This window comes from Staurois parvus, unplaced genomic scaffold (assembly GCF_062004578.1).
Source record: "Staurois parvus isolate SC_StPar_1 unplaced genomic scaffold, SC_StPar_1.0 ptg000012l, whole genome shotgun sequence".
NCBI lineage: Eukaryota > Metazoa > Chordata > Amphibia > Anura > Ranidae > Staurois > Staurois parvus.
In genome coordinates, this window is record NW_028317808.1 from 9,462,513 (window position 1) to 9,479,700 (window position 17,188).

Here is a 17,188-nt window from a genome sequence, read left to right on the forward strand (position 1 = left end):
CGAAGGGGGGCAGAAGATACTACTGTGGGGAGTGATGTAAAAGGGAACAGAGGACGCTACTGTGACATTGTGTGTTCTTCTTTTTATTGGAGGTTTGATAGTTCACTATGTAAATACCTCAGACCTAGACTCTCAAGTTGTGGATTAGAGATAAACTTGGACTTATTCAAATCCTAGTTTCAACCTTCCTGAGCAAGCAGGCATGTATACATGCGGCTGTAGGTCAAGGAATTCCTCAGCCATTTATGATTGGTCCAGTACAGACAACAGCTTCCTGGCAAGCTCAGTCATGGATTTGGACTAGAATCTGAACATGCCTAAGCTCATTCCTGCTGGGGATAAAGGAAAGGACACAAAGGTGAATGCATTTTAAACAATACATTAGTATTCATACGTCCACAGTGAGTCTGCATACCCATTGAAACAGTCACCCTTAAACTGTGGATGTTTGCATCAGTGCATTATGTCCTTTATTTTTATGGCATCCAGGTTTTTATGGAGTGCATAAAATCATTGATATCAATCCCTGTCTGCTGTCACAGCTCACATACTAATGTCTCTGCCATAATTTAACACAGTAGGTCAGTATTAGAAATAGTAATCTTACCAGTATGCTTTGAGTTGTGGTAGAAAAAACACCTAGAAGAAACCCACCTAAACAAGGTGAGATTGCACAAACTATTGAAGTAGAACTAAAGACAAATCTTTTTTTTTTTTTTTTTTTCATTCTGAATAGATTAAGGGATAGTTATAACCTCCATCAGGTTTTTTTTCCATCTGTGTCCCTCCAATGTGAGATGAAATCCCTCCAATGTGAGGGAATCCTTAGTTGATATAGCTGTCCCCAGAACTAGTGTCGCCATTGTAAGATTTCACTCTGTTCCTTTCCTGGAATTTGCTTTTACCTTCACTTTCAATGATAATTGTAACCATGAAAATAGAGAGGGTAAATGGGAGCACAGACAGCAATAAAAAAACTGGCAGGGGTCTCCATGCTATCCAAAAAGTAAAAACAAATTGCCTTTAGTTACACTTTAACCCTTTTGCTGCCAAGCCCTGCACTCCCTTTTTAAACTCAGGTGGCCAGACCATTTTTGCAATTTTTTCCATTGCTTTTTGGTTTTTCCTTTACAACTTTTGGAGTTTTTGTAAAATACCCCTTAAATATATTTTCTAAAAGCTCATAACCAGTAGAATAAGATGAAGGTGCTACTGATTTTTAAGGCCCCGTGATATTTGTGCAAATGTTTATTAAAACAATTATTTTAGCTAAAAATACTCTAAAATCATTATTGGCAAATACAAACACAGCACATTTTACAAATTCCCTGCTAAATTATTACTAAATATAAAAGCCTATCCTGTATTGAGTTAATAAGCAACAGATCTTTGTAAATTTTAAATTGCACCTTTTTATGAAATGAAGAAAATGAAATGTACGCAAAAATGTAAACAACCAGATTTCTCTAAAAATCTAGAGGTTTTCGTTTTTCACTTCCAGCTTTCAGAGTTTGTAAAATACCCTCCAGACCATATATTTTCTGAAAGCACATGACCAGTAGAATAAAAAGTAGGTGCTGCTGATTTTTTTTTTAGGCCCCACAATAGTTGCGCAAATGTTTAGAAAATCGCTATGTTCATTAAAAAAGCCCAAACACTAAAATCCTAATTTGCACACAAAACCACAACATAACTTACCAAATTCCTGCTAAATTCATACTAAGGCATCTTTCAATGGGGTATACTAAAGTGTACATCCATGGAGGGCCGAGTTTTCTCACATGGGGATGCAAAAGTGGTGTGTGCATCCCTGTGCAGGCAGTTCTATTCATGTCAACAGGGACGCAGCAGCTGCAAGGACAGATCTAACATCCGTGCGGGTGTAGATCTATGGCCCCAAACACAAAGAGTGTGAGTTCAGGAGCATACACCCACATGGATGTCAAGTTGGGAGCAATGGCTGTCTTGATGCAGCTACTTTGTCTCAGTTAATATGGATGGGACTGCCTGCATAGGGATGCACACAACACCTGTGCATCCCTGTGCAGCTAAACATGGCCTCCCTGTAATATGCCTTGTTTAGACTTGCGGTTGGGGGTGGCAAAAATGTGCTGTTGAGCTGTGTTTTTGCCAAACACCACTCCTTAATCTGCAATAGGCAGTGAACAGGGTGCCCACCGCAAAGTTGACCCAATGTGCCCAATGCCATCCACCGAACACTATACATTCATGTCAAAGACGAAGTGCTGCATAAGCCCCGCAACTTTGTGCAATACATGCGGTTGTGGCGCATTTGTTGGTAAAATGAAGTTAAAACAGGCGGTGAGGAGGCATCACATAGCTTCCTCACGGCCTGTCAGTAACCACTGGACCGTGATCTGAATGTGGCGTGTCTAAATCCACCCTTGCTATGTTTTTTGTTTAATTTGTTTTTGTAGAGGTACAGTTTTTTATTTTTTAACATTTTTGGGGGGGAGGGGGGTTTGGAGAGAAATCAGGGGTTTCTAATATGTCTCTTTTTTTTTAAACTGTTCACAGTTCCTTTCTCTGCAGCCTGAGCTGCACTGTGGATGAATGGCTAGGACTCTGCATAGACTTCTATTCATAAAATGAAGCCTAGAACACAGCGTTTACTATGTGTCAGTGATTAATGAATACAGAAGTGTTCTGTACTGATCTCTGCCTGTATTTTTTTAGGAAGAGGGCTACACACAGAGCAGGCAGAGTAAGGGAGAGGGGGGGTGGGGGACATGTTAGCATAGGCGGGTGGAGGGGCAGAGAATTGGCGACGGGACGGGGAGGGGGTCACAGTTTAGGTAAATAGCTCTGATCAGTCGTATGATATGATCTATAACATTTCTAAGCAAAGGGCTGCTTTACTCTCCTTGACTTTAGGGTGGCCATACTGTGACCAATGATAGCAGAAATTGTCTTGGTGTCAGTGTGAGGAAACAATGCATCTTTGGTAATTGGGGAGGAATAACACCCCGTCATTGGGAGGAATAGTGCCCCATCACTGGTGTCTTTGGGAGGAATTGTGCCCCATCATTGGTGTCTTTGGGAGGAATTGTGCCCCATCACTGGTGTCTTTGGGAGGAATTGTACCCCATCATTGGTGTCTTTGGGAGGAATTGTGCCCTATCATTGGTGTCTTTTGGAGGAATAGTTACCCATTGTTGATATCTTTGGGAGGAATAGTGCCCCATCATTGGTGTTATTGGGAGGAATAGTGCCCCATCATTGGTTTCTTTGGGAGAAATCGTGCCTCATCATTGGTGTCAGTTGGAGGAATAGTGCCCCATCCTTGGTGTCATTGGGAGAAATAGTGCCCTATCCTTGGTGTCATTGGGAGAAAGTGTCCCTTTAGTGGTATCCTTGGGAAAAATCGTGTCCCATCATTGGTGTCAATGGGAGGATAGTGCCCCATCATTGGGGTCATTGAGAGAAATCGTGCCCCATCATTGGTGTTATTGGGAGAATAGTACCCCATCGCTGGTGTCATTTAAGAATTAGTGCCTCATTATTGGTATCATTGGAAGAAATAGTGCCTCATTATTGGTGTCATTGGAAGAAATCGTGCCTCAATATTGGTATCATTGAAAGAAATAGTGTCTCATTATTGGTGTCAGTGGAAGGAATAGTGCCCCATTGTTGGTGTCAGTGGAAGGAATAGTTCTCCATCGTTGGTGTTGGGGAGGAATAGTGCATCATCGTTGATGTCAGCGGGAGGAATAGTGCTCTGTTGTCAGTAGCAGGAATTCAGCCCCATTGTTAGTGTCTAAGGGAGGAATAGTGTGTTGCATCAGTGGAAGGAAAAGTGATCCAAAGGCCGGATAAAAGCAAGCAAAGGGATGCAGTTTGGAGACCACTGATAAACTGAGTTTTTACTTTATTCTAAATACACTGACGAAAGAGAATAGAGTCTGTATAATCCCACAATACATTCTCTTTAAAAACCACTGTGGAATTTTCACTGGCCAGCTTAGTGCCACTAAGGTTAGGTTGTTGCACTGTGCTGTCCATATGACTTTCTGTTAACATCCTGGAATTCTGAACTACAGTATCACTAAAATGAACAACCAAAATTACACAGAGCAACAATAGCCAGTTAAATAATTTAGCCTGGTTTATCCCAGATAGTCGATATTTTGGTCAGCTCTTCATGTAATCACAGATAAAGGCCTCATTCACACAGCGCTGAGGCTCATACACCATGATTTGACTGTTTATGCAGCCGGAGCCACCAGGTGCTCTGTGCAAACAGTCCATGTAAATCTGTGGGGACACAACGGCTGCATGGACACAGCCACTCATTCTAACTTGACAGGCATACAGGTGAGCAGCCCTGAACGCAAACAGTGTCTGTTCTCTGATTAGATGAGGTAGAGATATGTACGGTGACATCATGATCTCCGCCTCATACAGTCAGAGAAAACTTTGTATTCATTGAAAAAAAAAATGCAAGGCATTTTCTGAATGGTGGCAGCACCAAGTGAGCACCCCTCTTGCAGAAGGGAAGCATTATTAGTGTCTAAGGGAGGAATAGTGTGTTGAATCAGTGGAAGGAAAAGTGATCCAAAAAAGTGCAAGGCATTCTCTGAATGGCGGCAGCACCACGTGAGCACCCCTCTTGCAGAAGGGAAGCTGGTCGGAAAAAGAAGATCGCGGCTATCACTGTAGAAGTGCCAACTACTGACAGCGATTGTCCGCTTCCCCAGCAGCCCCTCAGGTATGAGATACAGTATGTAAACTTATATCGGTACAAGCTGGGTGGAGGGATGTTGGTAGCTCTATACCAATGTCTTTGGTTTCAGAATGGGATGTGTTATGATGTAAGAATCCAATACAAAACATGCATGGAGTTTAGTTATAATGAATGTGTTTTTTTTTCTGTCAAAACAGTTGATCTTGAGCATATTTGCTGTTAATGACTGATACTACTTGGTTGTTTCTATATATTCTTTATTTAGATCAGAGATGAGGCATCAATGTCACTGGCGACATCCACACAACATGATGCACCAATCCAGCTTCCAAAGTTAACACCTAATATGTTTGAAATGGAAGAAAACACAGGAGGAACAGAGTTTAACATATGCCAGGTCATTTTCATATATCATATATCAATAAAATATATATTTTTATATATGAATGCAATATAGACCAAGTCTAAGGCTGGCCATACACTGATTCATTTAGCCAGATCTCTTCAGCCACACAATCAAGGTGGCAGAGAAATGCCCCCACTATTTGCACCCAGCACACACTAATGAAAATTCACCCAGTCTGTGCTGAACCATCTGAATTTCAATCAGCGCATGGTCAGCTTAAGATTGGGCAAGACCCTATTCTGTTTTAGCATGACTGCCTTTGTGCACAGTCCAGGTCCAAATGATTGGATGTGTTCAGCCTGAAACAGCCCAGAGCGCTGACCTTAATCTTACTGAACACCTTTGGGATGAATCGGACTGTCGATTGTGAGCCATGTCTTCTCACGCAACATCACAACCTGACTTAAAACATTTTTATTTGGCTGATTAGGCCCACATTCCTACAGACACACTCCAAAATCTGGTGGAAAGCCTTCCTAGAATAGTGAAAGGATGGGGGGATGTTGGCAGTTCCATATTAATGGTCATGGTTTTGGAATTAGATGTGTTGTGATGGTCAGGGGTACACACACTTTCAGCCATACAGTGTAGCAGTGAATAGTGTTTTGTGAAAACCTAGGGGTACCAATGTTTAGTATATTGTGTATAGCCCCAGTTATTTATTTAATTTTTTTTTTATTTTGTAAATTATTGGGAGGGTTTAATTCTCTTGGGTTTGTATTATTGCTTGGGTTTCCGTTGAGATTTCCTCTGACTTGATGAACTTGTGACAAGTGTAGGAAAACTACCAAATGACATCAGTAAAACCCGATAGAGGTTTTAATCCTTACCCACTTTATTCAACACTACTTCATATGATCCTGAAAGTGGTATGATGTTATTCATTATCTTACCTTATTATTGTTTACTCCCCCACACAGATTATGATCAGAAATTTCCTTGATGTCTACCACATTGCATGCACCAAAGCAGCAGCACTTGAAAGAAAAATAACGTTACATGAGAAGCGCATATCCACTCTCAAGTCGGAGCTACAGTCTGCATGCTTGCGAGAAGACAGAGACTTGCTTCCGGTAACTGTCATTTGTCATTATTTAAGGCTATAAATGTGAAATACGGTACCCAATAGATCTACTAAACTATCCCAATATTCATAAAAAACTTTCACCCTTGAAATTGTAAGTAATCATATAGCAATATAAATGAGTCCCTATCTTCTAAAATCCCCACCCTATAATTAGTGGCAAACAAATCCTAGGAAATCTCCAAAAAATACAAAAGTAAATGAATAACATTAAATAAAATAAATAAGATGAAATGAAAAAATGAAGTAAATAAAGTCCTTTTCACAAATATAGTGGAATTAATACCCAGTGTCATTAAAGTCCAAAATTATAAATAAATAAAGCAATGTCCAGACTCCAACTTGATAGTCCTTTAGAGATGTTGAGCCCTTCCTCTGGCTCCCAAGAGGTTGGAGAATGCCTCAAAGAAAAACAAACTTACAATAGTGTATTACCTCAATAACAATATTCCATATCACTCTATTTGGTGCAAATAAAATTAGTGCAAAAAACAAAACTTTTTGTGAAATAAACCAACACTGTGCAAAATCAGTGATGTGCTTCACTCTGTGCCAAAAACAACTCCAGTGATGTGTCACCTCTACTGAAAATCCACAAATATACCCTTACCAGAAATCATAAGATAAAACGCCTTGTAAAGCAATAGAAGGTATCATCAGAAACGCTTCTTCTCCTCTCCTCTACTCCTGAAGCTTTCCACTTTTATTAGCTTCCCATCATGGTACCACATGAGCCTTGCCCAGATCTCATAAAGATTCCTCCAAATCGTATATAGGTGACAAGCAATAATATAATAGTATAACACCGTTTGGAAAATGGAACAATACCTTTTAATCAATCTGCTTACATCAGACAAATAAAAACAAGCGTAGTAAGTGTATTCCCAGTTCAAAGGGTTACCAGGCAGCTTCCAGGTGGATTTCTCTGCGGTTTCCAAACTCTAAGATGGCCGCCGTACCACTTCCGGTTCCTGCTGTATGTCCGATGTCACTTCCTTTGACGCGTTTCGTCACATCCAGGACTTAGTCATAAATCATGGGTATTAATTCCACTATATTTGTGAAAAGGACTTTATTTACTTCATTTTTTCATTTCATCTTATTTATTTTTTTTAATGTTGTTCATTTATTTTTGTATTTTTTGGAGATTTATTTCCTAGGATTTGTTTGCCACTAATTATAGGGTGGGGATTTTATCAGATGAGGACTCATTTATATTGCTATATGATTATTTAAGGCTTTGTTGATATTTTTTTTGCCCAAATGCAGTCATATATATATATATATATATATATATATATATATATATATATATATATATTTTTTTTAATCACCACAAGGGACAGTACTTAAATTCAATGAGAAATGTCCCTTGTGCTGATGGCTGCAGTCTTATGTGATTCTTCTGTCCTCTGTCTACCTACCTCCACAAACTTCTGGTGCTTTAGTGGTTAATACAGTCCCTGAACCTGTCATAGACACTTGTCAAGAGTGCTGACTATGCCTGCCCTTTCTGCCCCCCTCCTCCATTCGTAGAAGCTGTATTATAGCTTCCATCAATGATAAGTGCTGTGGGAATGGAGGAGGTGGACCTCTCAGTCAGCCACGTGTCCTGCATTCATAGAGCTCTTTTCTTTGTTCATACTGTGCATGTACTCTCCACTTTCCCCACACACGCGAATAGCTGTCTGGTGTCCTCTACTTCTTGCTGCATCAGTATGTACAGCATAGAGATCTTTGGACATTTCTGGGCTCATAGTTATACTAAAGGTAGTAACCAATGCATGCTTCCGAGGTGGGTTGTGTGCACACGTACACACACACAGCGTTGGTAAGTTACTTCCTCCTCCCTTTTCACAGGAAATTGACTGATGGCAGCATGAACCAATGGTTCAACTGCCCTCAGTTTCTCCTGTGAGAGCAGGAAGTGAAGGGAGCAGTGCTGGAGCTGGAGATGACATGGAGCTAGGTAAGTGCTTACAGATAGTGCTGGGGTTAGGACAGGTAGTGGGGTGTTTTTTTTTTAACCCTATTGTAGAGAATGCATGAAGGTAAAACACATTTAGACTTTAGCACCACTTTACATTTTTCTTATCTGCAGTAACAATTGTGAGTACTCCTTGTGGGATTTTCTTCACCACATATGACAGATCATAAGTGCAAGGGGAATAGGTTGAAGGTCCTGTATCTAATACTCCTGAACAGAATCAATCATGTCACATGTTGAATCATGTAAAAAGCATTTTGAGTGCTGTAGAGTGCTGCGCTTAGAGATGAGGGAGGACCGGAAGTTTCCCCATTATCTCTATGGTCTATAACACCAGCAGCGATGAGGATTTTGTGATTTAACACATGTAACAGTATCTGATCAAACCGATGCATCCACCCACCCATAGTTTGAGTTCCAGCTCCTGCCTTCTAACCCCCCCCCCCTCCCCCCCAATTCTCCCCTCCATGTGACAGCTGGCGCTGGAACGTTTCCACGCACCTGCTGTAACAATGTAGTTACAGCACGGCCATGCAGGGATCCACCCACACGGCTGCGTTATTCATTCATAGTTTTCTGTGAATGCCTACAAGTACAAGTGACTGACGTGAGAACTTGTGTAGTCCATTGATTTTTCTTGCCATTCAGCAACTGCCTGCTTGTACGAGGTGTGGGCAGACAGCTTACAGGGTGTCTTCAGGATCCTGGCATTGCACCCATGATCTGCTGATTGCAGGTGCAATGCCATACAGACTGCAAAGTAAAAAAAATTACTGCATATTTTTTACCTGCAAAAAGATGTGCATTATTTTTTTTGTAAAGGCTGAACCTATTCTTTAAGTTCTGGAATTTGTCGCCATTTCAGGGGCATATGCAGTTTTAAAGCATGACATGTTTGGTAAAATATAAAAGATGATGTTGTGCTGAGTAAATAGATACCAAGCAATTGGGTAACAATCGTGCAAATACCATGTGATATAAAAAATCGCAGCATCCACAATTTTATTCCCTAGGGTCTCTGCTTAAAAATATATACTGTATTCTGTTTGGGTGTTCTAAGTAATTTTCTAGCAAAAATAATGCAGATATTTGCATGTATGAAGGAATTGTTGGCCCAGTATGGAGGGGGTAAATGTTTATTTGCAAAATAAAAATTTACATATAAAGTAAATAAGAGGTATAATATATCTTGGTTTAAACGTGAAGAAGGGAATCTACCAAAACTTAATCAGCCAGAACCTGGAGCATGAGCACATGGTAACCAATCTGCTTCTGATTTCAAAGCTTAACTGAACAATCTGAAGATAGAAGCTAATTAGTTGCATTGCGCAGCTGCTCCAGATTCTCTCTGTTCGGGTTTTTATAAATGTCGTCAAACCCCAAACCATTATAGCTACCGTTTAAAACAGAGTTCCAGTCATTTTTGTGTTTATTTAAAGTCAGCTGCTGACTTTTAATAAACACACTTACCTGTCCCAGGTTCCAGCAATTTGCTCACCCGCGCTGTCCCTTTTCTCCCTCTTCTCTCCTTGGCGCCCGCATCTCAACTGTGGGCACCCGGCTGTGACAGCTTGTGGCATCACAGCCGAGTGCCCACTGCGCATGCGGCATCCTGATTGTTCCGGCAGTCTTCTGGCACCTGTGAAGTGTCCCAGAAGACTGCGGGAGGAAGGAGAGGGGCTGAGCTTCCAACTCACTTCGCCACGGCGAACTGAGGTGGAAGTGGGAGTGGGTACCTGTCAAAACCAGGTATCTGCTCCCCCTCCCCCCAAAAAAGTGCCAAATATAGCAGTGAAGGGGGGGGAGAGACAAATAAGCAGAGCTTCCGCTTTTGGTTGGAACTCCCCTTTGACCACTTTTAAGACCAGGCCTATTCTCACATATGTGTAAAACGTTTTGCTAGAACATAGAATGCTCCTGGTTTACATTATGTAAAGCCTTACCCAAATTAGGATTTACATAACTAGATTGGTACAAAGAAGCACTGGACTGGGTAATACATATCATGAACAATGTGTGATGGACCATAGAAGTCTCCAGGCAGATTGCCTTCATTCTACTTTGCTCTTTCCACTGCCTTTGTTGGTAGTGGAGGTGGTGATGATAAAATGTACAATTATAGTCTTGTTTTTTTGCTTTGTTATGACAGGAGAAGTGTGGTGCCAGCATGGCAATCAGTTCAACAGAATTTTCTCAAAACGGAACTGTGCCACATTTTCTACCACTAGAGCCTGAGCCAGACTTATCAACCAGCCATCAGATTTACAGCTATATGAACGAGTCTTTCCATCCCATCACAGACTACTCATCTCTTACTGATTGGACTTCAACACATATGAAGGAGCTTCCAAAGATATAAATTCTTGCTTTTTTCAGTACTGATATAAAAGATCAACCACCTCCGGTCTAATTATTTTTGTTAATACCATATTTAAGCATTTTTATAGCAGTGACTATTCTCTTTTGTACAGTATTTTATATAATTGAGATAACTATTTTTATTTTTTAAATTATTAACAGTTTTTTTTTTTTTTTTATAAAAAGTGTAACACATTTAATTATTCATATTTATTTTTTCTGTTTTTCATTGTTTTCAAGTGCAATTTAGATGTACTAAAATTTTTCACAATTCACAAGCTATAAAATGTGTTTCTGGTCATATGCATCCATTATATCGAGTCACTATTAAACAATATTTGCACTCTCCATTTGCTTCATGTAATTGGCACAGGAATGTTTTACAAAATGGCTCACTTAACGAGTAGAATCAAGTTATCCTTGGCTAGTTACAAGTGTCTCTCCTTTACTAAGGCCCCTTTCACACAGGGCAAACTCCGCTTTGCTCAGCGGGGGATCTGTCTTCTGATCCCCCTCAGAGTGGAGCTGGCTGATAACAACAGGTCCGTGTTTGCTCAGTTTATGCAGAGGACACACACAAACCTTTTCTGCTCTATGAGCAATCAGATGTAATCGAATCTGCCCAGACGGAGGAGAACTGATCCCCTTCTGTTTTTTTTAGCCGGATTGGATTGGAAGTAGGTGGGTGTAAACGGACATAAGTCCATTTACATCTGTTCCATAGAAGTGAATGGAGGGTCCAATTGGGTCCACCTGAAAACAGACAAGTGGACCCGACTGGAATGATCGGGTGAATGGGGCCTTATGGAGTACAATCAGTAACATAAATACACAAAAAAGTGGGGCGGTTGTCGTTTGTACCTTTTGGTAATTTGGTGAGGGGCGCACTGGGCACCTTTGCTGCCATTGTGCTATATGCTGGCTGTGCAGTGCATCCCTGTGCCTTTTAAGTAGGGATGGACTTCCTCCAGGCATACCTGCTCTCTGTCTATCCGTTATTATACATGTGCTCCTACTATGGAGGCTCTCAAAATTTATAGAGTTAAAATTGCAGATAATACTGGGGTGCCGTGAAGTGGCTCTGCAGCTTACACATGTATTTGCAAATGTGTGCAAACTAAACCCCTGTTTTAAACGTGAACTGTGGTGTCAAACTGGCGGTCCTCCAGCTGCTGCCAAACTACAAGTCCCATGAGGCACTGCAAAATTGACAGTTACAAGCATGACTCCTAAAGGTAGAGGCATGACGGGATTTGTAGTTTCGCAACAGCTGGAGGGCCGCCAGTTTGACACCCCTGTTAGGTAATTTGGTTTGTTGCAGGGTCGCTGGTAAGTGAGCTAGGAATTTTTCTTTGTTGATGTTGACATGTGTCGCCCTCCTTGCTACGGAGACCAGTTATAGGTTTCTGGTAGTGGCCGTTTTGTATCTTTATAAGAAGTCATCAATGGCTGCTTCTGTATTTCTTTCCACACAAAATGTGGAAGCTGTAGCCATAAAATTATTTTATTTCTTCTTTCATGGTATTATAAACTTCTATTAGAAGGTTCTTCATTTTGCATTTTCACCATTTCTGTTCTTCTTGTCCTGTTTTGCTAAGAGAATAATTAAAGCACATGGGAATTACCCTGACCTACAGGCAGAGGTTTGTTAAGGACAACTGAAGGCAGAAGTGTATGTTGTGGAAATGTCACATTGCAAGCACAAGACATGGAGGTTAAGCAGCATCTCTGCTACTGTTTACTGCGTAGCTGTCACATTAAAAATCTCAAAGGCAAAAAAATGAAGACTTATTGTTAATGGAAACCCCAAATACATGTGGAAAAATAGGAAACTGGAGAGATTGTTGCAATTTCAGGGGAACTTGACATATCTGGATGCTTTAAAAGTACATATTTATATTTTTTTTCGATTCACTTTGCAATATGGCGCACTAGCTTTCTGTGGTAATGAAGTCCGTAGGTTCTCCTCCTAAGCACATCATTGCTAACCACGTTGTACTATAAAACAATAATTTGGATTCCATGCTCCAAGAAGAGCATTTATTTTATTCTGTAATAACATGCTGTATAAGACTATTGCAGAAGAAGCAGCATTTTTAACACCTTCAATCCTGTTCTATCCCTCACAGTACTTCTCTGGCACTGGATGTCCTCAATCTTCAAGGCTGAATATCAACCAGTATTATTTAATTCACTTGCTGCAATCCCAGGCTGTTATGGAAATGATCCCAGGGGCAGTATCCTGCACCGTGAGCTCACCATACTAGACAGTGATATCAGGTCATTATGTGATCGTGTTTAAGCAATAGGACTGCCTATCACTACTACCGAAGGAGGAAGGACTTCTGATGTGAAATATCAGACAGCAAGAGGGCAAGCTTAGGTTTAAATAGCCTGCTGCTTGCTATAATGGACTGACTTGTTCCTGACTTTTATGTTGGTCCATTCCTTGGCTTAATTTAGACCTCATACAGAACTTTTCATTGTGATAATATATGATCTATGGTGCATTATTGTGCCATTCATTTTGCATGACACCTCAATTTACATGCGTATTTATAATGCCACAATGCCCAGATGTAAAAGCTGAACTCCAACCTTACCTTCCGCCTCACTCGGTCATATAGGCTTTTCTTCTTTACTGAAATTGCTTACTCTGATTTCACTTCACACTGTGAGCTTCTTACAGTGTGCAGTAGAAGCTGCAGCAAGTCAGTTAGTACCTGCCTCATTTCCAAACTGAAATTATCTAGCCCTTTCCTCTACAGCCTTCCCTGTGCCTTGCCTGCCCCCTTATTTGTTTGGACATCATGTCTTTCAGTCATGGAGGCTCAGCATCATGGCAGTCTGCATGCAAATACCAACCATAATAAACATAAACCTCGCAGACAGTTTTTTAAACCCCCTTCTTCTACCCAACACACAGCTCTTGCATCTAGTCATACTCTCGACAACCTGTCGACATCAACAATTCAACCTATACCACCTACACCACCTCGTTTGGCACCCCGTAGTCCTGTTAATCTGTCCACCAACCTTCCTCCCACAAAGGAGACAGAACCTAGCTATTCCACTTCTCAGTCACATCTTTCATCACACAGAATAACATAGATCCATCTAAAAACTGCTTTGCCATACCTACTCATCGCTATGGCCCACTCTCAAAAGATTTGGATTCCTTCATGATAGGTGGTACCACAATTCCAATATCTATTGATAATGACATCAACCCCCCAATCCCCGTTTTTTTTTTTAGAAACCCTCCCAATGGGGACTTCAAAAGAAAAAAGAAAGCTAGATGAGGCAGACGTAGCGGTAAACGATATCACTGTTCAACAGGTAAAAAGTTTTGGGCATAAAATTAGCTAATCTTACATAATTTTGGGGTGCTGAAAACGAAAATGACCCTAAAAAATGTTGATTGGCTCTAGTTTCCATGATATATTCACCCATCTAATGACGTAAGCCATTCAAAATTATGATGCAACTTCAGCTGCATATTGCGCAATTGATACTGGTGACCAATAGAAAATTGCATGTATACTGAGATGATGCAATATTAGCCTTTAATTGCATCACTTCACTGCATAAAAGCTGCAGTATCTGTAGCTGATTGTAGTTCGACAGCGTCTTTACATTTCGTTTTATGCTTATATAGGCTACTCAGTAATGCCTCAAACTTGTGTGAATAAAGCAGATAATTTCTGCTATATCTGCGGTGAAATAACTTTTATCTCACAAAAAAGGAGGATAACAGGAATGATTAAGAAAGCCTACAACTTGTATTTTGGCTGCAAGATAGGAGACACATTACACATCAAGTTGGGATTAATGAAAAACTTTGTTAAGGCAATGGACAAGAATAAAGCAGGTTTCAAGTACCTGATTAGCAAATTTCCAGCACTTAGTGCTGCAAAAATAAATGAAGGAGTCTTTGTTGGGCCACAGATTCGTAAACTTATTCATGATGATGAGTTTCTTTCTCTGTTGCGTGGAAAGGAAAAGGCTGCCTGGACAGCATTTGTATCAGTGACATCAAATTTTCTTGGAAACAATAAAACACCAGACTACAAGAAAGTGGTAGAAAAACTCATCCAGACTTACAGAAATCTGGGTTGCAACATGTCTCTAAAAATTCATTTTCTACATTCGCATCTGGATTTTTTCCCACCAAACTGTGGAGCAGTGAGTGATGAACACGGAGAGCGCTTCCATCAAGACATTGCAGCTATGGATAGAAGATATCAAGGTAAATGGAGCCCATCAATGCTTGCTGACTATTGCTGGACAGTTGTAAGAGATAGCCCTTTCCTCGAATACAAGAGAAAAGCCAAGAGAAGCAAAACCGACACAAACTGAAGACAAAACTAGTGAGAATCCTAAGTATTAAAATGATTCAACTTATCTTATGGCTATAATTTTTCTTGGTAATCCTATGCAATATATTATGCCATTTAGGCTTTGTTATGTAGTCAATATCACTTGCTTTATATTTGTGGAAAGACATCTATCTATATAATTATTGTGCATTATGTAGTCATTACGCCTATAGTAGAAAACTTTCCGTTTACAGAAAAACTAGAGCCAATTGACAAATTTCATTGTTATATTTGAACTCAGAATGTGAAATTCATTAAGAAATGGATCCTTTTGTTTCCAAAACTGGCAAAAAATAAAAATTTGTTGAACAGTGTATCAGGCAAAGAAAGAAAGAGAGAACAGAACAACTAAACTTGCCAGTACAATAAAAATCTTTAATCTCTCCTCTTATATTTTTTCGGATGTCGAGTTATTCTTACTCCAGAAGGGTCTAAGCTTTTTACCTGCAATAGGCCCCAATAAATTTAGACTATTTCAAGACCTAAATCGATTTATTTGATCCCTCACGATAAAACATTATTCCAATGATCCCCAGCTAGCTACTGAATTACAGACTCCACTTATAGATTCTTCTATTCAGGAAGAGGACAAAGCGCTTATCCAGGTTTTAGAGGAATTATGGTCTGAGAGCCATTCTCAGGGTATCGAGGTCCCTCCCATTTCCCTCGATCCTGATATTACACACACCCATTTTAAACCTAAATCTACTTTTTACCCAGTACAATCCAAGGGGCCTTATATCGAAACCTTCTACTGATTTAGTTGAGGCCTGAATTGTCCAGTGCTTATCTGTTCCTGTCCTAATTTATGATGCTGGCCAGCTCTGGAATGTGTGCACATAAAGAAACTCACACTGACACGTTTGGTCTGTGAAAACTTCTCTCTAATATATTGAAATGAAACCGTGAGTTTATATATGAAAAATGATGCGAACATCACGTGATAACAGCATAAGCATTATATTAGTCTTTGATTGGCCACTTTACACGAAAACAATCTCCGTCATGGTATAGGTGTGATCTTCTTCCAAGTCTTATCTTACAGAAAGAAAAACATTCTTTTGTCTTCGAAATCAGACGATGGGAGGGGGTGTCAGGAATGGACTGGCCAGCAATAGTGGGACTCAGCTGCCTTATGAGCTGCAGTACCAGGGCTGGCCAGCGGGTGCTCCCAGCAATCAGAGACTCAACCTTGCAGCCAGTCAAACACCTGGAACTAATTATACTGGTGTATTTAAGGGACATTCAGACCTGCAGACTCTGCCTTGGTGTTGTGTTTCTCTTGGGCCCTGTATCCTGTTCCTGCTCTCTGTTCCTGTCTGATTCTCTGCTGACCCTGCTCTGATCCCTGGCTTGTCTGACCATTCTCCTCTGCCTGACCCTCTGTACCACGCTGCCCGCTACCTGCTGAACCTGGGCTGTGACCCTGACCATTCTCCGCTTGCTCCCCCTGTACCTACCTGCCCGACTGATATTGACCCGGCCTGCCTGACGACGCTTGCATTGTATGTACTGTTATCTGTGGGTGGTTGGTTTGGTTTGTTTGCACTGTGTTATGTTTTAGTATTGCACTGCGTTTATGTTTGTATGGTTAGTGTTAATAAATTACATTGTTTATAACATATCTGAAGTCTGCGTTTCCCTGCGGCAGTCACACACCTCTGGTCATACCCGGGAGCCCTGACAGGGGGTCTGTGCCTGTGAGCAAACATTTCTTAAGCAAGGATTTCTTAAAGTACCACAAAGCCCAGCAGGCAGAAAATATTCACACAACATATATATTCATGCTAAACATTTATAAATATGTGGAAAGAAATAGTATTAAAGTATAAAAGTAAATATGTATAAAAATGTGTATAAAAAAGTGTGTGTGTGTGTGTGTGTGTGTGTGTGTGTTTATATATATATATATATATATATATATATATATATATATTCAATATGAATTGAAATAGACATTTTACCAAATCCATCACACTACCAGGTACTTTATAGGGATCTTCTTACCTTATGTGATATCCCACCAGTGAGCCGGAACTTTACTAGTTCAGAACTAAAAGCCCTGAAAAACTTGGAGCTTAATAAAAACATCATTATTAGGCAAGCAGACAAGGGTCGTAGCCTAGTGGTCCAACATACTACAGACTACATTAAAGAGTCCATTTGTCTCCTGTCTGATTTGACCACTTACCAAAAACTGAAAGTAGACCCTCTACCTGTCTACCAGAAAGCACTCAAAACATTGGTTGATACTGCTTTCAACAACGGA

At 40.4% G+C, this 17,188-nt stretch overlaps 1 protein-coding gene across 4 annotated transcripts in view; it reads left to right on the forward strand.

Annotated features, from left to right (window-relative positions):
• The window catches only part of CCDC171 (coiled-coil domain containing 171), a 111,001-nt gene extending 94,460 nt beyond the window's left edge, over positions 1 to 16,541 (forward strand). For 3 of the 4 annotated variants that reach the window (XM_089674756.1, XM_089674758.1, XM_089674759.1), the window contains 3 exons: positions 4,971 to 5,102; positions 6,032 to 6,184; positions 10,332 to 10,888. In XM_089674756.1, coding sequence (XP_089530882.1) covers positions 4,971 to 5,102; positions 6,032 to 6,184; positions 10,332 to 10,541 — 495 coding nt within the window. In that variant the 3' untranslated portion in view covers positions 10,542 to 10,888. Of the gene's footprint in view, positions 1 to 4,970; positions 5,103 to 6,031; positions 6,185 to 10,331; positions 10,889 to 12,669 lie in introns of those variants that run through there. The other variant, XM_089674757.1, reaches the window with a different exon arrangement.
• Positions 16,542 to 17,188: the final 647 nt, after the last annotated feature.